The 25,563-nt window shown below is 38.8% G+C and overlaps 1 protein-coding gene across 4 annotated transcripts in view; it reads right to left on the reverse strand.

The window, feature by feature from the left end:
- Positions 1 to 25,563, reverse strand: part of Mhcl (Myosin heavy chain-like) — a 740,568-nt gene that overhangs the window by 97,355 nt on the left and 617,650 nt on the right. For 3 of the 4 annotated variants that reach the window (XM_071592472.1, XM_071592471.1, XM_071592474.1), the window contains 4 exons: positions 15,643 to 15,762; positions 14,563 to 14,841; positions 9,237 to 9,391; positions 3,974 to 4,097 (listed from right to left, as the gene is read on the reverse strand). In XM_071592472.1, coding sequence (XP_071448573.1) covers positions 3,974 to 4,097; positions 9,237 to 9,391; positions 14,563 to 14,841; positions 15,643 to 15,762 — 678 coding nt within the window. Of the gene's footprint in view, positions 1 to 3,973; positions 4,098 to 9,236; positions 9,392 to 14,562; positions 14,842 to 15,642; positions 15,763 to 17,029; positions 18,651 to 25,563 lie in introns of those variants that run through there. The other variant, XM_071592473.1, reaches the window with a different exon arrangement.

Raw genomic sequence — 25,563 nt, forward strand, 5'->3', positions numbered from 1 at the left:
GGCGGCGTGAAGTTTCCCAGATACTGGGGACGACGCGTTATAAGCACACGTGTGCGGGTGTGTTACGCGCGTGGAGGGGAAATAAGATGATCTCCCTCGACGCCTGTCAGGGAAGAATGAGATAGTCGGAAGTTGATACGCGCGGGTCCGACCGGAGGGTCTCGCCACAACGGAGATTGAAAAAGTATCTTCCCATCGATTTCGCAAGAGGAGTTCCGGTTCGATGTTTAACTCCACGCGGATTTACGGCGAGAAAATTATGTCATCAATCCCGAGAGGAAGGGAACATCTTAGACAAGAAATAATTAAGGTCGTTTCAAAAAGCAAGATTCCTGAAGGTACAAGGGAGGAACGCGGTGAATTTCCATCGCTCCGGAACGAGTAAATGCGAAGGAGATAGATTGATTGCGAGAAGGCCGCATACAACTGAAATAATTAACGAACGTCTTCCGAGTGCTAATTATCAGAAAAAACGCTATGTTATGACTTCAATGAAAAGAAATCACAACAAGCTTATTCCTTGACGAAAGATAAAATGCAGTCAAATCAATACCGCTAATCGCCAAATCCAAAAGGGCAAAGAACAAAGGTAAATTATTATACTTTGATAAGAATGTTTTTTTTTGAGTACTTGGAATAGCGAGCCTTTAAATAATTTATATATGCTGTCGCTGTATGCGGACGAAATTTTCGTGGCTTATTCAGGTGGTGCCACTGAATCAACGTACTGATAATATAAACTTTAGATGCACATTCAACTTTTGGAGCGAATTAAATGTACATGGAGTATTTGTTTCGAAGAGGTAGGCGCATACTGTGAGCCATTTCCTTCATAACCGCATTAATTTTAATTAAGTTCTCTTGGGCATTTTTATATGCGTAACTAAAAATAAAAGTCTAACCCAAATGCTCACACTCAGGAGGTTGATATCTATTTTAATTAACCCAATATTAGAGGATGGTCCATACCTATTGAGAAGGGGAGATTTTTTTAGAAAAATGATTCGTCACTAATTGCGTATTAGGAAACTCAGAATCGCTCTAAGTCAATATCATAGAGGAATATATTATTGAAACAGAGGCAAATGGCCAAGAAGGATCTTTGGGTAATAAGGAATGCTAGTTTACGAGGCATCTTCCATATTAGTTTAAAAGAAACTTCGCCGAAAGAAAAATCTCGACCGTGATTAGTGATCATGGTGCATAGAGTCATAATCAACTATTTGAAGGAAGGCCTATCGGGAAATTTTCCAAGTCGAGAAGGAATACCGTCAATGGACGAGCGATTTCAGTTTGAAGGCTGCTCGCGAGAAACCATTCGTTCTTGAATGTCTCGCGTAAACAATCAAAATAAACAGACTAGCACGACCGAGAAAGTAAAATCACCTGCGCCTTCATGTTTATGTAAGAGGCACCAGTGCATTCGCTGAAAATGAAGGTCAGAGAAGAAGGTCAAACCCTTGAATGGGGGAGGGCTTCGTCGTCACAAGCACTTAACCCTGAAACCTAAGAGAGTGGATCTCAGACGACAGCGGGAGACACGATCGGGAGCTCAATCGGTGACAATGAACGAGGAAACGGAAGTGCTGCAAACCCTCACGCAGTGCAAAATCCTTAAAAAGACATCAAATACTTCGCAGCAAAAAGAAAAGATACGGAACAGGCAATATTACGGCACTGCTATTTCTTAAACCCGAAGTCGTGAAGCGGTATCGGAAATAATGCGAAACTTAAGCGGGAAGATTTGTTCTCAGTTTGCATTGCGACATGATTGATTTTTTCCCGGAAATTCAGAATATGGCGTATTTTTTTCTGACCCATCGATCCGTGGATTCTGATTTATAGGAGTGAGTTGGGAGGGCATTCGCAGGAAAAATGAAGGGAAGGCAGGAAGCCTACTGTCGGTCAGTGAGCTTGAATAATTTTTTTAAATAGATACAGCTGTAATTAATTGGAATATGGAGCTTGACGTGGCATAGTTATCACTCAAGCAGAACGTTTTTTCCTTATCCTCATTTTGTACATTTTCATTCACCAGACCTCACCAACAGGCAGTAATATCGGAGAGCAAGCCTCGGTTGGGAATATTCCAGGAGTATTATAAGTGAGATTACAAAAAAGCAGGTCTCACCTAGGGAAAAGACACTCAGGTACTCAGAATCTTCGAGACTGTCAAGAATGCCATACAAAATGCCAAGATTGGTTTATCTAAGGTATATCCATAACTAGGTTTCTAGGAGTAACCCGTTTATCAAGTAAAATGAATGGTAAAGCTGGGTTCCTATCGTATTCATCCTTTCGAAGTTGGGCGTGATTCTCCGAGTGAAGCCATATTCCAGCAGGCTCCAAGTACGCTCTAACATTACGGAGTACGTGGGTTGTTTAAACCCACGTCATTTACTCGATGGTTCTACAAACCTTTTTACATGCATGCGAAAGATACGCTGGCATAGTGTAACCGTGCCAAAGTCAACCAAAACCAATACAGCCAATTGGTTCGGACCCGCCATTTAACAAATTTCTTTATTTGCATAAGAATGCCATTTGTTAAGTTCGAATTTCACATTTAACGATGTTTTCAATCGCTAATATTTGCCATTCTATTTTTTTAAGCACAATTGATTTAATACGTGAAACTCTAAAAAAATACATGTTGCCGTAAATATTGGTAACTACCACGACTTCAGTTTCCTAAAGACATCAAAATATTTATTCTCGCGGTAGCACAAATATATCGTGTTTTTTAAAAGTTCTTTCTAAGAGTCGGGGCGGCGCGCGTGGCTCCCAGGAAGCGCTTCAACCGCGACACGGAAATAAAAAGAAACGCAACTAAGTGTAGCAGAATGGAAAGCAAGGGGATTGAGGACGCGAGAAAAACTAGGAAGGGGAGAGGGTAAAAAATAGCAGAGGAAAAACTATTCATATCTGAAATATACTCTGCCTGAAACACAATTCAGTGTCATAAGACGTCGTTGTTTAATAATTCAAAATGATGACGACTCTCCAGACATCCACACATCAACTGGGACAATTGAAACACCAGCTTTGCGTAGTCAGTTATTTCAAATGAGTACCTTCCATAATTCACTTAATCACAATAAGTATGTCTAATGAAGTTATTTATCTACAAGTAAATGGAAACCTGACAAAAAACTTCAAAATTTCAAAACATGGTTAGGTACTTCAAAAACATCTCTCTTGCAGTTAAACGAAGGAAATATATTCTTATCAATTACATCTCTATTTATTGAGACATTATTATCATCTCACTAATTGAGAATTATGTATTCCGGATAACAGAATCTATATATTTGGATTAATATGAATTTCCTCATAGGACAAAATGGCTATGACATATGGCTTATATGCCATGTAATATATATTATCAGCATAGGGATAACCAACATCAAATCACAACTCTAAAACTGGATTCAGACTGAAATGATAGGTCTCATTCATTAAAATTCATCCAGGATTTGTGCACTGCCATTCCATTATAAACTAGCACCCACAACTCTTACTTAATTCGGTTTCGACATAAAACATTCTATAAAACAATCCTAGGTTTCATACCAACATCTAAAATGAACGGTTATTTACTTTTCTAATAATTTGACCCTGAAATCTATTACCTGGCCTAAATCTCAGAGTAAAATATTCTTCTTTACAACATTGAAGAAATTACAACAGGAAGTATTTAGCAAAAGCAGGTAAAGCTATTTGCACTAAATAAATAAAAATAGTTTTTGATTGCTATGTGTTTCTAACTGTTCAGGTACTTTTAAACTATTTGGTAAATTATTTCAAAGATAATTGATTATGGCACCATATTTCCCAAACTGCAAACGCCTAATTTTGCTATTTTGTGGAAGTCTATGAAAATTCGATCATCTGCAGGAACTGGTGAAAAAAATTCTCCCACTAAGAGATGATATAAAACAGCACACGGTAAATCTCTGAAAGTGGTACTCACACTCATAGACTGCTCCAGTGAGTAGAGTTCCGCCTGCGCTGCTTCCTTCTCCCTTGCCGTCCGCTCTCTGTTCTGCTTCTCCTGCTGTAACTCCCTCTGGAGTTGCTGAAGCTCAGAGTCGAATCTGATGAAAGAGCGAAGGGGACACAGCTTAAATCACAGGATTTATTTCACCTTTACTTGAGTTGTCAACTTGCAAGTGATGGAATGAATTACACATCCCGTAATGTATGCGTGAAACACAACTGAAACTTCTCAAGTACCAACTGCTGAGTTTTCAACATCCATGAGCTGTTGACGTTGAAAAGGAGGTTAGGTGGTTCATTTTGCATGGAGTGGATTTTAAGAGAATCCACAGCACCCAATAAGGATCATTTTAACTACGTAAAGAAATCAATCAGCAATTTCTCCTAGAAAATAGTCGATTAAATCGTGGAGATATGTGACAGACTTATACTGTTGTATCATTAAAACTGGACAATGCATAAGCAAACCTGTAGGTGAAAATGGTTGATAAAATAGGATTCTTATATAAAATGCCATTGAAACAGTGAGAAACGGTCAACAAATTTCCAAACAGGCTTTGAACATCACTTCACAGGCCAGTGAGTAAGATGCCAAGCGTCATTATAATCAATCGCATTGTACAAACAGTTGAGTAAGGTGGTATCCAGTACATCCTTCAAGTGGCATAAGCACAAATGATGATAGAAGAGGAAGAAGCTGAGAGTGACATATGCACACAGGAGATAAGACTCCATTCTTTTGATAAAAGGGACACAAGGACAAATTGAAACATTATGAATGATAAAACAGGTGTAACCATAAACAGTGAGCAAAGCCCAGAGGTCAAGGGAAGCTCACAAAGCCCAGTGCTCACAAATCAAGGGCACTTCTAGAATGAGCAGAAGACCAAACTGTAGAGGCAACAAGCTGATGGTAGGTAAACATGAATAAGAATGAAGACAAAATATATTGGATTCCATAAAATGAAGTTGACAAAGCCACATGGAAGAAGTTGGTGAAGCAATAATTTAAAGAAAGAAAAATAACATGCAACAACTTTAAAGATGCAAATGGGAACATAGTGATAAAAGAGAAAGGCATAGGAATGAGATAATGCAATTACAGAGGAGAGTAGTGGTGACAAAGAACACTGGTTTAGAGAGAGAGACAGAGCAGTGAAATGCCTCAAGAAAAACAATGACATCTGTGATAACTAAACCAACAGTGAAGTTATCAATGTGCTCAGAGGTTAAGCTAAAGACAATCTGTCGGGACCAATCCCACAGCTTCCAAAGTACAAATAAAGCCCTTCAGGGATGAATTTGGAAAACTTTCAATAGCTGTGAGGCCCAAGAAATTCAGGACCAGGAGGTGCAAGATGCACTGGGCCTTAAGGGCTATATAATAAATTCTAACACAAGTGATCACCTGAAGGATAGAAGGACAAATTGAGGGTAAATAGCAGCAAATCAAATCAAGATTCTCAAAGAACAGAGGAACAAACAAGCGAGGATTGAGGATACCATGAGAATAAAAAATGAGAGATGTGAATTACACTTTTCTGCACTTTCCTAATTATCGAATGGATCCATAACAAAAATAATCAGCCAAAGGAATGAATGATAAAATTATGCCAATCTGTCAGATAATTAGTTCTCATTCAGGAAGACAGACAGAGAACTGAGGGAGGCCATAGTCAGTCTAAGGATACTGATAGAAAGATTGATATTTGCAAACAAGCTATAGAATGTGATGCTTATGGATTTGGAGAGGATTGACAGTATTTAAAAGAGAAAGTTGTTCAAATTTTGGTAAAATTTAGACTAGATTACAATGAGAAAAAATGTTTTCCTAAACAGAAAGACTGAACAATATTTCACATTACTCTCATCCAAAACAACTCAGGGTGAAATTGAGAATAACATGATATACTAGTTTGTAAAAAAGCTATTAAAAAAACCAAGATTTTTTCTAAAAGTGTGAACCTTATGAACACAAATGGGTTTATTGACTCATGACATACTAAAAGAAGGGGAGAGAAAAAGAAGAAGGAAATGCCAAATCAAGATATTTTAAACAAGCTTTTGAAAATATACCAAGCAATAAACTGAATGTACGAACTTCATAAAAGTAAGTTTTCACTCTGAATACCAAAAAAGTAATAACTGATGGAAAAAGTACAGAGTTTGTGAAAGTATATTAGTACATCCCCCAAGGAAATGTGACCATCTCACTCTCATTCCTTCTAAAAGAACTGGCTGTAAAATAGACTGTACGACTCTTTCAAAAATTCAGCAATACTAGTGGGAGAAGAACTCCCATCTACATATAAACAAATTTATGACCATTCACTCATGGGAAAAGAAATTTCAACCCCCTTATTTTATATACAGACTCAGAGGGAGTTAGGCAGCATAACAGACTCCTTAAGGAAAGCAGGACACTTGAATGTCAAAATTATATCAAGCATTAGAAGGGTAAAATGTATTAAAATAATTATTAAAGCTGAATTGAAGAAACCTGATTCCACAGAGCAAACCTATACTGGGGAACTATTGAAATAAAAAGTTGAGGAAATGTTTACTCATATTTCATTTGCTCACATCATATTTAGAATTTCTCCCATGAAAGAGGCAGGGAAAGCCTTGTCTCCCAAAGTCGAAAACATTTGTAAAGAATAGAAAATGTGACACAATTACATTTTGGAAAACCTAAGATAGGATACACTCAAGATACAATGATTGCATACAAAACTTAACCTACAAAGAAAATATCAAACTGTATATATTTCATGCTGGATGATGTAGAATGCCACGGAAGTTCTAGATCAAATCCCACATTTTCCTTTAAATCTAATAGTAATATTATTATATAAACAATTATTACCCTGTGGGTTGTGTCAAGATTTGTCAGGGAATATGTACATGTTGATGTCTTACTCATAGCCATCCACTTAAACTGGCCTTAACTTCATTTAATCACAAATAAACAGGGGGAAGAGAACAGATGTCTGATTGTGACCAGTGAAAGGTGAAGAGAATGCTGTGTTTGAATAAGCATAATACACTTCCCATATGATCCATAAAGTTTTCCATATCAATTAAAAAAATGAGATAAAAAATCAACTAACAGAAACCCTGGAGAATATTATTAGACCACTGCAATGATAAATTATAAAGACTACTCATTGAGTGACTAATCATAGAGAATTATAATAGTAAATTTCCTTTCCCTATTTACTCCATTTATAAACTTGGTATATGATTCGGAATTACACAAAGTCATTCTTCAGTGTCCTGTGAGCATTAAAAAGAGTAACCACTAATAACTGGGAAATATTTTTAAAAACAATTTAATAATAATTAATGCAATAAGGAATAACATAGAGGGGAGGAGGATGATTAGGTTACAACTATAGCTTCTAAAAATGCACTGCCTTTAAATGTTTGAATGATCCCACCATTTACATTTTGAAAGTTTCTGAATATGCTGTAATATCCTTCACATACAATTCATTTTTTTCCCTCAACATATGGTAAAATAAGGTGTGCCGGTGATGAAAATAATGAGTTGAAATTTGCATTTTTAACGAAAAGTGAAGAGTCAGGCGTGATATTGTGGAATCGAGACATAATGAAAACTTCGTTGCAATTTTCCACAGTTAAAACTTTATTGCCGACCATGGTTTCGATACACTGTATCATCTTCAGGTGAAGATGATACAGTGTATCGAAACCATGGTCGGCAATAAAGTTTTAACTGTGGAAAATTGCAACGAAGTTTTCATTGCATTTTTAACTTCTGGTTAATATTAATATGCTTTTTTAAGTAGTCTATTGCATTTTATATCTTTGCAAAAGAGAAGTTTTGAATAAATCTTTCCATAATTATCTTCTGCTATGTAAAAATGATAAGTTGCATGATATATTTTTTGCTTCACTCTCACAGAGGGAGCAAAACAGGTTTCAAGAAAATGAGTTCAAATGTACTAACATTCAAGCTATGATTTATTCATTGTGTGAATATATATGTATCATTTAATCAGGCAAAAGCCAATGAAATCAAGTATTCCATTCAGATGAGAATGGTGCAGCTCCCAACTTTAAGCTCAGCTCCCTTGGGGTGTACAATGGCAGTAAGTCTGCATTCTCCACTACAATAGAGTTTTAGCAAAGCACTCTTGACTCTTATAGGTGAGTTTATCATTAAAATTTTTTGTGTGGGTGAGGAAGTAGCCAGAATGGCCACTGACAAATGGCAATGAGCCCATTGCAGATTCGCAGTCATGAATTATCGCAATCATTGCATTCCCACATCAATGAAAACATAGAAACAGCAGGGTGTTACATCTCATTTCAAAACATTGGAATTCATTTACAAAGTTATTTTTATGCACAGATTTCATGGCAGAGCATTGCTAGAAACAATGCAGATTCTGCGATTATATTTCAATCAACTATGAGTTACTATGCATGCCAAAAGAACATGCAAATGGGATCAGAGACGAATTTCCGACCACTGTCAACTGAGAAGATAGTAAGTACTAGGTGAAGAGAGGAATAGAAACTGCATGGAGCTATGTATGCAAAATGAACACAACCTGTGGCATAGAATTTTAAAATGGCCAGAACCAGAGGCAGAATTAAAAAATTGGGGCCTCGAACCTTGAGAATGATGGCAGAGTTAGCCATTGCCAAAGTTGGCCACTGATTACCCTACCCGCCTGGAAACCCAAGAAAACTTCATCCATGGTCAAGCCATGTTTTGCCGGTCTTTACCAGTATATTGGTTAGTAAATCTCAATATACACTGAACTTTTTTTCTTCATGAATTGGGAGATATACATGGCATTCAAGCCCGGAAACTCACACATGACTATGCTTTTGAGTCTTATATGTTATGAAATGTATTAATATATAAATTTTGAGGCTGTCTTTGGCATTTGATTAATTTATTATACATATTAATGATTAACATATATTTCTTACTTTCCATGGATCAATAAGCTATTAATATGAATGTATTTGTATTTCTTCCTCCCTCTTTGATGAGGTAACACTCACAATTAGCCATGGACTTGCTCATGATGCATCTGAGATTACAAAAAACAACCACAAACTTAGTTCTAGGATCCATCAAAAGCTTCACTTGGCTTCTCTTAATTTGACTAAGAACCCACATATCTCCCACTTTGCTGTTCTGCCAGACTCTGGTGCCACTGAATTATATTTTCCCTGACAACTTAAATAAGACTTACTTGCGCTGCTTCTTTTCAAGCAGGACATTGCGGGAGTTCTGTTCCTCCAGGAGAAGGCGCAGGTCATTTACTTCTCCAGTTAACTTTTGTGACTTGCGTTTCCACTGACCAACCACCTGGCGTTGTTCCTCAACTTCTTCATAAGCATCAGTTAACTGTAAGATGGAATATTGCATGGGTTAATAAACATTCCCATTTCTCTGAGGGAGTTTAAAAAAAAACTTTCCTACAAACTAACAATGAAAACAGGTCTACTTTCAATTAATTGAATGAAAAACAGGTTTCAGATGGCACTTCAATAGTTTTACCAGATATCCACTACTGATTATGGCTGTGTCTCACAGTCAATGCCATTCTGGAGTAGAGGAAATACAATAATATGTAACCTAATACAAAAAGTGTGAAAAATATCTCATATTCTGACAAGGTTTTATTTCTATGCTTTCAAAATCATGTTTTCAATAGTAACCCTACTACATTAACTTCATAAAAGTAGGAAATTTGTATTTCTCTAGTATCTAGATTTAAAATCAATAATATCCGTCAAAAAGGATGGACATCTTGATAGTCCCTATTGAGGATGCAGGCAGCTGAGATATGAAAATAATTATCTGTGGAACTTAGGTTTGCCTAATTCAGGAGTAATAAATCTATATTGTAATTAAGTAAATCCTCCATTTTTAAGGAGTGAACCAGCAATCACTGTGGTTTATTACGAAATCACAAGATGGCTGCACTACGGAACTTATCTGAAACATATGTTTTGCTTGTAAGTTTTCTCTGCACATGAATGAAAATCATATTCAAACAATTCATCATTTACCATTATTACTGTAAATTATGAATTACCAATGTTATATGAGGCAAAAAATTCACTGGTTCATCAAAATAACACACATTGCTTAGTCGTGACACACTTGCTTACGATAAACTGCAAGTTCTTTCTATGTGCTTTTGTAACTGCCAGAATGCAATCTAATTATTTTGAGTTCTTTGGGCAGTAAAATGGTGCAAAAAAGTGTAGCCCTAAAAGAAAACAACATTGTAGACAAGGTGAAGGTAACTTAGAAGTTGGAAGCTGCATTCCTTGTTGCTAATTTGGTCTGAGTTTTGTACGGACTGTGTCTGATTTGAAGGATGAGAAAAAGGATGAAAGCAGGGTCTTTTATACCCTCAAATTTGACATCAACCAGTATACTGAATTCAATGGTTTCATGCTCTACTTTGTGGACATTCATGATCACTAAAGAATTAAACTTGGCATTTTTTCACAAAAATTCATTATACTACTATCTGTTTTGACGCAAAGGGGACATCCAACGGTAGTGGTAGCGTAAAGTTTTGTGAAAAAATACCAAGTTTAATTCTTCAGTCACCAGAATATTAACCAGAAGCCTCAGAAAACACTAATGTTATCGGGAGATGAAAAGCTAGAAGGAAGTATCATTTGGAGGTATGTGCAGCACGGATCAAATTGTCTAGGAATTGATGACATTGAAAAACAAGACGCATAACAGAGAAAAAGGCTATTTAGGTCTTCCACCGGGTCAGTTCCTCCATCGATGATGCCAATTTTTCGACAAACGAGTCATTTTCCATCCTCAGGGCTGAAGAACAAGATCATACATACATAACAGAACTTGCCAAAAACATGCAGAGAACTTCACTGCCAGAAGTGGTTGGTTATAGTGATATGGGAGACATGATTTTTGTGCAGAAGAGTGTCCGGTGAAGGCATGACTGCATATAGAGGTGCGTTTGAACCATTTATGATAAAATCACAAGCACTGATGGATCAATATGGTTTACAAATGTCAATTGTACAATGCACATAAAATGAACCTGTCCTTGAGAACTTTGTTATAAATAACACAATCTTTTCGAAGGGAATAAAAGGCTCCCGGGTGAAAATTCAGCAAGGAAAGGGTCTCTACATTTCTGCGTGCTAATGCAGATGATAGTAGCAGGTTGAAGTGTTGTTGAAGGAAAATTTCCACACCCCTTAGCTTGGTGGAATATGATTAATGAACTCCCTATCCTTATAGACATTCAGCAAGTGCATGGTTAACTGGAGTTATCACAAAGAACTGGTTCCACAATCACTTTGTTCCCAAAGCTGTGTAACACCAAGTCGATGATCAGGGGATTCAAAATGATGAGTTAAACGTGATTTTAGTTTTGACAAGTCCCCCTTCCATTTTGACACTGATAATTTGTGCAGCACAAATGGCTAAGTTCCCTGCTTTTCCTCCAAATGCAACTTCTTTATTACGAGTAATTATTACAAGCAATAGGTTGTGCAGGCAAAAGATTTTAAATGAAGTTTTACACACACTAGAGTCAAGTTATGATAAGATCAAAAACAACAAGAGACAGAAAATGATAATAAATATAAAATATTATAATTTAAAATCTGTGGGCTTTAATTGGCTTGATTCTTGGAGGGAGGTGAAACAATTCACTATTGGAAATGCATGGAAAATGATGTTCTATGAAGAAATGCTTGATTTCCCCTACATGAAATTTGAACCTAAAGTTTATCGGGAACTTTTGTAGACAGCAGGGTAAATATAAGACTTGTACTTCACTTGTATCTTTGCCTATTAAAAATGTTGAGGGCCGGCTTGATGTTGATGACAGTGTTCTGGGTGTATAAACATTAACAGAAGAAGAAATAGCTGATAGCAGGAAATTCATTTTTGAAACCAGAAGAGGAACTTTTCGAAAAATCTTAAAGATTCAGGAGAGACTGGATACTACCATAAATTATATAGATGAAATGTTGGACACATGCAATAATATTATGGGTATTTGAGAACTCTCCAAAGATTGTAATTTGTAAGCAGCTCCAAAACTCTAAAGAAGGAAGCAAAGTAAAAAATATGTAGCCTTTTCAAAACATTTCCCTCTTCCTCCTATACCCTTCCTCTGTAGCCTAGTATATCATAAGCCAATGATGGAATGTGGAGGATCCATGTGTATGAATGCATATTAAAATGGCTTAACCTTTTCTAAGTGTACTTTAAATATACATGAATTTTTTACAAGTTTTTCTAGATTTTAATTTTCCTCTGAATTAATTCTTCAATCATTTTATATCATCAAATTTATCTCTGCAATTTGTATCAAACTTTGGGTTGGATAGAATCATTTTAGAGAAATTGCATCAGTACCTATCTTATAATTTTTGATATAATAGTCATCTTGCAACTAATCCTATGGCTTCTGTGACATCTATCTGAAGAAGGATCCGTGCTGCTTCCGGGAATTACCATCACACAGGTTGATTGTTAGACAACTGTTTCGCCCTCAGCCCTGGAGGCGTCTTCGGGTGAAAGTGAGTTTATCACCATATCTTATATCGATATTGTCCAAAAGGGGGGGGTCGAAATGACTAAGTAATCATCCTTATACTATGGAATTAATATTAATATTTAATACACATCAAAAAAGGTCATGTTAAAAAAAATTGTGAAATTTTATGTCTACATAAAAATGGTAGTCTACCGTTTACGGTTTTGGATGGACACAAACTGGAAGGGCCTAACAGGACACAACCTAGCACCCTACACTATAACAAATCCCTCTTCAGTTCCGCATAACTTCTTCCTCCCTTCATTCCAATCAACATGATTCCATCGTAATTCACAGTTATAGGATAAATGCTCAAGTGTTTTATCAACTCTCATCTAACTTCGCCATAAGTTTGCATCTAAGGTCTAACAATCAACCAATGCGACGGTCATTCTCGGAAGCAGCATGGATCCATAAGTCATCTAGCAATTCAGCAAGGAATAATCTTAACATAAATTAAGTGTTATAGTATAAATTATTTTCATAAATTATTTCATGAAATAGTTAACATCTAATTTCTACCATAATGAACATGAGAATGAAAACATAGACTCTCAGAGTGTTATTCATTGATCAACAGCAGTTAACATGGTCAACTTAATTTGTAAGCAGAATCCAGCTACCTTCAAAACAACCTAGCAGAATTTGAATGCCATTTACCACATCATGTTGTCACAAAGAAAACGGTAAGTTGAAAATCCTTAAATATTTCAGCAAGATGGGTAAGTATGTTCCTTCTGTGGATGGTATATTCCAGGGAATGGCATGCCTGAGACCAGGGTTCATTGCACATTGTGTCAACAGTTCTAACTTTACAAAAGAAAGCTAGCACAATTTTCTAAAGATAAACATTTATTGCAAGGAAACCTGATCAATTCACTTAATGTTAGTATATAGATAAAATAAATGGAATGATATCAATTATAAAGTAGCTAATAACTCATTATCATTGTTGATTGAAATCTCTCGAGAATAACTGAGCTAATTTCTGAGGACATTCTGCAATGCATTTTATTTAAATAGAATTTTGTCAATTTTAAATAAGAGCCCTTAAAACATGAGGCTTCCTGTTCATCATATGATTCTAAGTCATCGGCGATTCAGCACCCTAAAGAATTGTGGTGAAAAATTCTCCATTGGATTAAATGTGTCAAATCCAGTTACCTCAAATTTCACTTCATTCGGCATCCCTTTGGCCCAATTAGCATTTAGTCCTGATTAGCGAGGGTTTACTGTTTTCTTCCAATTTTTGCCAATTACCTACATCATTGTCTAAGTTACCACCAGGACATAAAGAGTTACTGAACATATACACATCTAATAAAATTATAGCTTAATTTCCACCATACCTACACCATTATTTCTATTATCTATGGCAAAGTTATATAATAATAAAATATCCATTGATATTTTTAACAAAGTGCATGAAAATAGGCATTGATTTTTATTATAATATTATACATTAGCTAGTATATATATATATATATATATATATATATATATATATATATATATATATATATATATACATATACTAGCGTATACATATATATATATATATACATATATCAAGTTTCATAGCTATGCAATAATTGAGATATATATAAACTGAAGAATGTTTCATATTGACCCAAGAGTTGATGTTGAATAATACATATCTACAAAGTGATATGTGGAGAAAATTCTCCAGTACATTACCCAACAGGTATATCTCACAATAAATCTGCATATAGATATCCTCATGAAGAATAAATGATAATTCCATGGTTATAATAATAAAAAACAATTTAAAACAACATTTTTTACAAACACTCAAGTGCACTTTTGGGACACCAGGTAAATGGTTTTCTCTGTTGCAAGCAGGTCTAATTGGTAATCTAAAGTTTCCTGAAGCTATAGATAAAGGATATAAAAATTTTTGTGAAGGGACTAATGAGCCATATTCGGAGCCAGAGTCAACCTTTGAACCAACCTTCTTTTCCAACTGTTTCTTCAATCCAACCAACTGCTCGAGGTCATCTTCATGCTGCTGCTGAAGACGGCGTTTGGCAAACTCAAGTTCCCTCGCTGCACGCTCATACCTCTGCTTGTAAATCAATGCAGCACCCGAATCCATGTCATCTACGTCTTCATCGTCATCTCCAATGCCCCTTCCACCTCCTCCAACATCACCATTCATCCCAGCTGCTCGGGAAAAGAGCAATTCCATTTCCAGGCGCTCAGACGATTGCTGGAGTAACTTATTTTTTCCCTAAACAAGAGGGCAATGGATAACATCAGTAATAATAAACATAATATAATACATAATAAACTATACATGCAGATAAACCAAAAATTTAACCGCAAAATTTATCAAAAAATATTCAAGGTCCTTAAATCATATTTTTATTTGCTTCTTTGCTTACTAGACTTTCAACATTTTTTTAAATCCAAAATTTCAAAAATTTGAAATTGTTCCTAACATCTCAAGAGATATTAATGAGCATAGTTCAAGGAGTTGACACATTTCCAGCTTTTTGTTACATACCTGTATGCTTATTGCCAAAGTACAATACTATAAAATAACCTATGCATTCAAAAACTAATACTGATATTAGTGCTTTTTCACTTAAATTAAAATTAATGCCATTGAAAATTTTCAAGTCTGTTTTCACTCCATATAAAAACTAAAAGATAAGCATGCAATAACAAATTCAGTTAGCAAAGTGTGTGAATTGAAACAGTACTCATTAACCTACAGATGATATTAATATGATTATTGTTCTTTTCACCAACATTTGCACAGATTGAGGATGGAATTGAACATCAATCAGGTTTCGTGGGATACAATAATCAGAAAAAAAACTTTGGCACTCGAAAACATTTCTAAATGATTTTCATAAATAAATTAATGCACATATCAAGTGCCTATTCATGTAATTATTAGTAGTTACCATTTAAGTATTGTGAAACCAGGTTCCATACTAAGAGTATTGTTTCTAATTTGGCAAAGAAAAATGCACAAGGGTAGCTTTTCTCGGTATTTAAAGAGGAATCCATTCCCTCTACTTACCTGGGAGTCTTGCAGCTCTTTCTCCAAACGAATCCGCTCGGCTGCTTCAGCTTCCAATCTTTCAGCAGCCAATGTTGATGTTGAGTGTTCTTCTGCGAGATCTGCAGTCATTTCTGTCAGCTGAAATAAAATAGACACATTCACTCAGTAAAGGAAACTTTAAGCGTAGCGATGAAATACTAGAGGATGTTAACATACTCGTATATAAGGGTCATGTATCAAAGTCGTTAATGTTTTTTTTTATTTTTAACAACTTTTCTCAGCTCAGATATTTCTGAAAGATGAACTTACTTATTTCTTTCCAGTCATGTCATTTTGAACATCATTTCAAATTTTCTATCTTAAATCAATATTACTCACATTTATATATAATGGACGTCTTCAAAGTCTAGATATCATTGTGTTTATTTAAAAAAAATAGATTAATGTGTTGTGAGCTTTAAGAAAGCAAACATGAAAAATAAAACCAAATTATCAAAAAAATTATGAAAATATTCCGGTATGGTGTTATTTACAAGGTGGGACTGTTATAGAATTACAACACTAGTGCTACTAATTACATCTACATATTAGACAGACCTAAACAGTTAGGTGTTTCATGAGCATAAGGTTCTCAAATTCATAAAAATTTAAAATGATTAGATTCCGAGTCGATAAACTGTAAATTCCACTTCAAATGCAACTCAATCCCACTGTCACTCGAAGCATTATTTCCAGAGACATATTAATGTAGAAAACCGTACCAAACATCACGTCGAAATTCAATCGTACAAGCCCAAGACACAAAATAATTGAATGTAACACGTTTTCTGTGAGGAGAGAGTTTCGGTTAAGGATGTTAGGAAAATAACACAGGGAGGATTAATCGGTCTGTGTGTCAGTGTTGTCCGCTGTTTAAAATTCTGCACTCCGTTAGGAAAAGACGAATCAAAGAAATGAGCCGAGCAGCTCAATCAAGCCAAACTCGCGCCGATGACATAATCCAGGTGAAAAAACAAAACGGATTTCATTGCACTCAAAATCTCGAATAGTAGTCCCCAACCGCCTGCAGAGCAATCAATACTTTCGCAAACACGTGCTTCCACATCGCAGTACTCCTGGAGAATGCGGGGTTAGAAGCAGCAGCCTTCGATGCACGGGCAAAACAGAAGCAGAGAGAAAAAGAGAGAAAAGAAAAACGTCATTAAGTGGATTAGATCGAAATATGCACATCCCTTTCTCTTTCGCAACCCCCCCCCCCATCCGCCCCACACTCTCGCGCAAAAAAATCTCAAATCCCACAACATTTACTCTTCGGAACCTCGGTTATAATGTTGTTGAGGATGCTACTGGGTGTTCTTTCCACGGTGACGGGGATAGAGGAGTCCAAGGGCACTATCATCCTCACTGCCTCGGCCGTGCACTCGAGCGGAAGGTCGGGCGCCTCCACGTCCTCCGCCTCCTCCTCCACTTCCTCCAGCTCCGACATCGAGAGGCAGTCGTCCGAGGACACCATGGACGTCCGCGACATGGACCGCGTGCTCCTCACGCTCCTGCACTCCGACCCGTAGCGCAAGTGGCTCTTGATGGCGATGTTGGCGGCGCTCCGGGACCGCCCCAGCGACCCCTCCATGCCCGCCTCGTCCGGGTCAACCCTCCCCAGCCGTTTCCACTCGTCCATCACGTGGTCCGTCCTCTTGAGGAAGTCTGAGATCTTATCGGAGAGGGCCGAGGACACGGTGTCCGCCATCCGGTGCGACGGCGTCGGCCGCACCGCCTGCCGCACGGGGATCGAACCCCGGCCCGGGGTGGGGCTCGTCCGACCCAGCAGGAAGGACATGGCGGCGTCGAAGACCACCGGCTCGTCCCGGGCGACCCCTGCCACTTCCCCGGCCATGGCCCCCGCCTGCGGGAACACCCTCCGGGAGAATGACTCTGTGGAGGAGTTGCGGGAGAGGGGGAAGGGTCTCCCGAGGACGGGGGAGTACCCTCGGACGCCGTCCCCTGAGTACCCGGACATCGCAGAGGGGGTGGCCGAGCGGGCCCGCTCCGTGTACGGTGGTGGGGTCGAGAGGTGTCGGTCCGGCCCCGGGGAGGCCCACCGACCGCCGCCCGGCGAAGACCTGGGCGGAGGGTACCTCTGCGGCGTCCGGGACCTCGGCGGGAGGCTGGGGCCGTTCTGGATTGCGTTGGACTGGGAGGAGGGTGTGAATTTGGGCACCAAGGTCCTCCTCGGCGAACTCATCTGCGGCAAGTTGGCGATGGTGGCTGATCTCTTGGCGTAAGGCCGCGGAGGCCTTCGAGCGAGGCCCGGCATCGGATCCGCCTGCGGGAGCATGTTGCTCGCAAGGGTCAGTCGATCCACAGGAGTAAAAACAATGAGCTGGTGGTCGGTGACCTCCTTCGTGTCGATCGGTAGCAGTCGTATTCTGATGAGTCGTTTATAAAGAATATATCCTCAGGTCCACGGAACTCGACACCGAAGATCAAGATCGGAGATCTATTACTTCCATCCTTAACAGAAAAGTCTTCCAACAGAGTCACGATTTCTTCATTAAGATTATCAGGATTATCGAAAACTGACGAAATAATTCTCACTAAATATATGAGGAGGAGGATTTTTCACAAACACAGGAAAGAAACCAACCGAAAACATCACGAAAAAACTAAAAAAATAACAAATATCGCCAAAGACGATTTGTAGAACGGAAAAAAATCAGTCTTCCACCCACAATAATAAGCTCCGAATTTGAATAAATTGGTCGTAGACAAGTAAACATGGGAACCCCATTTCCAATCCGACGGAGAACACGTAAGATTCACTGAATATCACCCGAATCGAACCACGTGTATCCTTGGGGGCCCGACAGCCCTCGTGAGCGAGAACCCACGGAGGGACCCGCGGGAAGCACCGACGAAGGGAATAGGATTCGCGGCGGCGTGGGGCGCCTCTCCCCGCCGGCCTGCGGTGAGGCTGTGAGCCGGAATGGGGAGACTGGCTCCTCTCCCCCACACCTTGCCATTCAGCAGGCCGGCCGCCTTGTGAGAAGCATCGCGCCGCCCCTAAACACGCCTCCGCTGACACATTTCCAAACAACGGGCTCTACTGTGCCACTGCTGCCAGGGGAACGGAGAGAGGGCGCGAAGATGGGAGGATGGAGTTCTCTCTCCTCCTCCCCATCCATCCATTCCCCCTCCCCCTAGCTAACTCTCTTCGCCACTCATCCCTGTTCAAATCGTCCCTCAGAAGTTCACCCCACTTACAACTCCTTGCTTCCACAATCCCAGTTCGCAATTCCATTACGCTAGGTTACGATTATGCAAATATGGAGCGTCCGACAAAGCTGAACAATTACCAACAAATTGTTATGCATCACAATCAAGGCGAAGGCGAATTAATACCGAAGCAATAAACCTTCATTAAGTACTGTATTAATACTGCAAGATCGGAGTTACCTCCCACGCATTTCAAACCAGTGCTACTCGACGCTGCATGCGAATATGTGTAAGAATTTTTACGAATATTTTTTTTACAGAAGAGCAAAAGCAAAAATATTGTTGGTATAAAGGTGAATACGACAGTTTATTCTCGCATACCAGGTGGGATAAGGTCAGCAGTCACCTTTGCTACATTGCTCAGATGCACACATCAGCTTTGCGAGACCTAGTATCAAGTGGCATTGTCTACCGATCACTAGAATAGCTATTGTTCCACAAAACTGCCCGATAGGAAAGCAAGATTAGGTAGATTTAATTTGTTCGAAGAAAATTTATAACTCGATTTAAATGAGGGGAAGATGTATTAGCTAAAGGTGTGGTTCACCCGAGTCTCTCCATGAGTTTCCCCGCCTCAATACACATCAAATAATCCCTTCGAATGAAACAAGATAAACATTTGGCATTGTTGAAAGAGAAAGAGAGAAATTGAATAGGGAATAGGTAAGGGATGAAGGTAAATTAGGAAATTAGGACGCGCCCTCAAGACAGTCAACGCGACGATTGTCAATACCATTGTGCGTTGAATATATATTTTGGGCGAATGAATTTCAAAACACTAGGTAAAGTTTCAAATAAATTGCATCAAAAAAACCCTTAAAATTATGGTAAAATAAGGAAATATTATGATAAGCAGTCTCAAATATCGTCTACGTAAAAATCAGCGATCGAGGGTCGCATGAAAAACAAAGGTAAGGCAAAGAGGTTCAATATAAAGGATAAAAGGTCGTCTTTCCTTTCGTATCAACAATCCTTTTGCGCCTGCGGAAAAACAATTATAAGACGAGTTATTCACCGATGATCTTAAGTTAACGTAATTTTCTATTTTCCTGTGTTGTTTTCATCGACGTAATTCCACATTCTCCGGCATCCCTCTCAATCCGAAGGGGGAGCGCGTCCTCGCGAAGGACGTCTCTCGCCTCGAGGTCGTATGCTGCTATTGTGTCTATTTCTGATTTGTACACACGGCGAAAAATAACCCTAAGCAAAAATCGAGGATAAAACTAAAACAGAACACTACCTATCGCCATTTTCACCACAATTAAACCGTTCTAATTCACTTACGAGGGCATTCAATCCCGTAAAAAAAAATCGAATTACGTACGCCAATCAAATATTGTCATTCCCTGTTACCCTCGGCAGCTAAATATTATGCACACAATTTCTCTCCGCGAATCCTATTCCTTCCCCTCCCGTGCCCCTCCTCCCCCACGGTCGGTCCCCCGTTTCCTCCCTCAAGGACCTTCTCCACTCCGGATACGCTTTAATAAGACACCCCCTCCCCCTCAGCTCTCCCCGCCTTCTCACTCGCAAATCCTCCCCTCTCATCGTGTGATTAATAGATGGACCCTCTGGTTTTCGACGCTCCTTTCGCGTTTCGACGCTCCTTCTTCTCAGTCCACACTTCGTCATGAATTTCGACGCCTGACGTCCATCGCCCCGCGCGCTGCCTCTCAACTCTACTTTTTAAATAATTGAACTCCAACCTCGTCGAATTCCCCGCGCTCATTTCTCACTGTCTACTGCCTCGTCAGGAGCTCAAAAGACGAACTTGAACACTCAAAAGGTCTATTATTAAGAGTAGGTAGCCTACCGGCCAAGGTTGGATTTAATATACACATACGTGGACTAAAGACTGCTTCATCCCTAAGTCCCGCCTATCGCGACTACGACTCAACATTACAATAAACCATCCCAGATACTTTCGAACTCCTTCCCTCTATCCAATATGCACAAACATTTTCGCCCACTGCCTAGATTACTCAACATCCTCCCCTTTATCAAAGTGTTTCGATATTCCACTGCCTCCCTCAAAATAGACAGCATCCTGCCTCCTGTGAATTTATCTCAACAACCCCTCTTCACCTACCATGTCTAGCACTTCATAGTTTCTTTCCAAGGAAGGTTTTGGATGGTAAACAAACCAGTAACCTTGACACTTCAAGGTTTCACTTCGCGGAATTGTTTAATGTTCACATGAAATGGGGTTGGAATTTTCCGCAGACTTTTACTTCACATTACAACGCGTTTGACCGACTTTCCGCATCGTCAGGTGAGTAATAAAGGCTAAATTTCTAAGCCACACCTAGCATGGGCACATGCATTACGATTATTCAATTACGTATCCTCGCTAACTTCTTCATTTCGTCCAATGTGCCTCCTCTTTTCCTCCTCTATCTTGCTTGGCTAACATTATCCCCTCCATCAAGGTCTTCAAATAGTCCATCTCAAATCAAAATCTCCCGCAGCAAAATTTCCCACCCTCTTCCAATTAATCAAAATAGCCTCACCTTTAACATACCTTTAAACTGCTTCGTTTTTTCTCCTTTCAATCCATTTCACTGGTTGGTATTTTCATCCACATGCCATAATCCTCCATTCTTCGCTTATCTTCCTACCTGAATGATCCCAGTGTCTCTTCGAATTGATCCCCATTTCAAAGTTTTCACTAATCTTTTCTTTTTCACTTAACATTCCTGCCATCAACTCCCTCATATTTGTGAAGGCATCTTTATCCGCGCCATTATTCTTTTAATGTAACTCAGAGTAAACGTAATCCTGGGCACGTCTAATGAACTCCAAACTTCTTAAAGCTTCATCCCTGAAGTAGCGACCGAAAAATCATCGCGGATGAACCAGATTGGATCGGGAGGGCTAAAATAACCATCGCTAAAAATCAATTTAAATGCTAAAAAAGAGATGCAATAATTCTGAACTACCCTTTTGTTTACCATTTGCCAATACAATATTATGCAAATTAAGCTATGATCAAAAGCATACGAATCTGGTGAAGAAGTTTAGCTCCAAAAAGATCAGGGTCGAAAACCCAACACATCACATTTTCATTCTGCTTGACGACACTTGCTGGTACTTCACCAAGTGTCGCAAATGATTTCTTCCATTGTTGCATTAAAAGCAAATTTAAAATGGTCTATATTAAAAAGCATGAAAATAAATGAAAAATAAAGCTATCTAGAGATATTTCAGGAAGAAAACATAGGTAGGAGAGTGGAGCGGAAGGGGAGGGAGAGGGGATGTATCTGCCTGGAACGTATCTTGGCGCCAATACTGAAATGTACTTCAGAGAGCCTCGGAGATTTATTTACTTGGAGAGATCAATCGGCTGGCTTATTTTTCCTGAGACCAAACCTGCCTGCACTTAATCTTAACTAATTTATTTTCATATCTCTTTGCCAATTACCTACAATGTGTTCCCCTCAGGCCAATATTTTAATAGACTCAAACTAAGTAAACGCAAGTAATCCACCAATCCACTCACACTTCACCCAGATTTCAGAAAAGTAAAAAGTCAGATTAAGAACCGTTTCTTCGATCAAAAGAGTTATGCCCTCATGTTTCCGGAAGTGAAAAAAACTATATCGAACGAACGAACAAGGTTTTTTTAACTAACTGGTAGAAAACACATTCCTTGAAAGACTCCCGTCAAAGTTCCTCTTCACACGAAACCGTAATGAGCGTTAAATTATTCATAAATTACACCAATTTAAAGTGGATTTAAGAAGAAAACGGAAATTGATGACATTTTGTTTCACGAAATCATTTCAAAATTTTATGCTGAAAATGAATTTACGAATTTTACTGTAAATGAAGGCAAGTCCATTTCATTATTTCACGAGAAGTTATGGTAGATGTGAAGTATGATGAAAAAAAGTAAAAAATTAAAACAATTAACATTCAGTGACGGAGAATGGCACGCTTGGATTGCAAACAGCATACTCGTCCCATTTTCGCTAACGCACTCGTAGCATGGAAAAAATATGTCTAGTTACGTGTCCATTGATTCCAAGGCAAAAAAAACCCCGGGATAACATACTCCAGTGGTTCCCAAACTGTTTATTATCGTATGTATATATATATATATATATATATATATACACACACACATACGTTAATACTCGAATTGACTGACCCCACGTTGCATTAACCAGAAAGCGACAGGTTTACACGTAGGAAGTTAATGACCATTGAGTCCTCAGAGTAAATAATGAAAAAGTAAATTACAAAGTACAGTGATTATAAAACTTGAAAAATGTTCTAGCATTACCCTAATTAGCCTCTCCTCGCTTAGAACACTGAGCCAGCCACAGTGGATACGCACCGAGAATAAGGAACAGAGTCACAAGGGATTTCCGGGCGTATCAAGTCCACTGGGCTTTTCCGCCGAGGTACATCCAAATAATGAGTCGCGAGCAATTTTAGGAGTCGCTGGTGAAGAGAGGAGCCCTCGCTCAATTCATTCTGCCGATGAGTGCTCGGCGACCGAGGAGACGCCGTTGTGGGAGTCTTGGCCGAGGCCTCCCTGGGAGTCTCGCGCTTATCCAATTAGTTTCACTGCACATCTCAGGCTTCAATACCATCGCCTACTTATCCACTATTTCTCATCCTTTGTTGTTCCCGCCATCTCTTGTTGCCCGTAAACATTGTCGTATTATAAAATTATACGGTTGAGGGAGATAAGAGCATTTTCCTAATTGCAAGAGACCCTTGTCCAATTAATGAAAAAATATTCGATTGAATATTTTTATTTGATACAAATTCTCAATGATTAGAAAAATTATGCATAAATAAATATATATATATATATCAATATACCATATATTATATATATATATATATATATCAATATACCATATATTATATATATATATATATATATATATATATATATCAATATACCATATATATATTATATATATATATATATATATATGGTATTTTGGTATATATATTTACTAGTGTTAGTGTGTGAGTTAGGCAAACGAGGTAGGAGCAGGAATAGGATAGGGATGCTGGACGGCTCGAAGAGATGAAGGATGTACACAGTATACGGAGGGACTTGTAGAATACGATGCTGGGTTGTGTTTCGTTAGGAGAGAAAAAATATTTATTCGGTGGTTGTGTCAACCCAAAACCTACCTTAACCGGTAGACTAGCTAATAATATATTTCTCTCTCTCTCTATTATATATATATAATATATATATATTATACATATATATATATATACATACAAGCACACACATAAAAAGATGAAAACGCCAAAACTTCACCGCAAAGTTTCACGCAGTTCTCCAATTCTAATTCTTCTGGTGGTTCCCTTTAAATAAACCAATTTACACAAGAAATATATGCATATACATACATTTATATATATATATATATATATATATATATATATATATATATGTACATGAGTGGTCTGAAAAGTTTCCGACCTAACAAAGATACAAGACATTTTTTCTGGAATTTTTTGAGTCGGATACTCGTAAATATATAAATACATACACATGTATTTAAATGTTATTATTATTAATTAATATATTGTGCATACAGACATCAGCAAAAAATCCCCGGGAATCGTGATAATTTTGCGCAGAACAATAGCAAAGCGGTCATATCGTATGTGTGTGCACGAATTGAAGGTTGGCTTGATAGGTGAGGATAGAGCTCACGTAGTAGGATATCAACCCAACGGCGTGCGAAATTCACTTACGAGAGAAGAGGGAGGGGGTAGAGTTCTTCTTCCTGTGTCTTCTGTGGTTTCTCAGGAAGATCCGGTACCCGGAAAATCACACAGCTTGGGTGAAGCTGAGGGTGCTCAGATGCGTGCCCGGGAATCGTACCCGAGTCTTCCGATCAGTAGCCAAGCGCTCAACCCATTGTACTACCACGCCCCACAATATATATATTTATAGTATTATTTTTAAAATCTTCTAAAAAATATCTATGAAGTATTAACATTTCCTAATGCTCTCCAAACTACTCCATGTCACAACGGAGAAACGATTATTAATTCTGGAAAAGGGAAATATGTAGCCACTATCTTCTCCGGAGGAATCATGCAGAAGGAAATACATTCATTAGATTAGTATTTGATAGCCGGAACAACACCATTCCTATTCCGATAAAACTGTTTCCGCTGACCGTTATAATTTTTTCCCCCGCTCTAATGAGTCGTGTCAGAGCGTTTGACTTGAGATCGCCCCAATGGAGAGAGGCAGGCATGCCTCTTCACACCCGTCTTCCCCTCCCGACTCCATCAATCCCCCATCGAATCTTATCCCATCTCCATCCCACTCCGACGCGACGCCCTTTGTTCTTCTCTTTCTTCGCCGCCACGCGGGGCTGGATATAGACCCCGGCTAGGGCCTTTAAGCGCCCCCTTCCCTCCCCTACCCCTTCCGCCTAGATGCTAGGGGGTTGGCCCGTATCCAGCGAAGGAGCCTTTCAACCCTTCGCCTCTGCAACCACTTTGCTCTCCTCGATTCACTCCTCGTCGCCCCCCCTTCTCACCCCCCGCACCACCTTTCCCCTCTCGCTCCTCGCCCCGCAGACGGAAATCTCTCTCTCTCTGCCCCGATGACCATAACATCCGCCGGTCCACCGTCGTCACAATGCCTCGCCGTCAAAACGTGCCGTGGGGATA

Source organism: Hetaerina americana, unplaced genomic scaffold (genome assembly GCF_022747635.1).
Source record: "Hetaerina americana unplaced genomic scaffold, ioHetAmer1.1.p SCAF_5, whole genome shotgun sequence".
NCBI classification, from domain to species: Eukaryota; Metazoa; Arthropoda; class Insecta; order Odonata; family Calopterygidae; genus Hetaerina; species Hetaerina americana.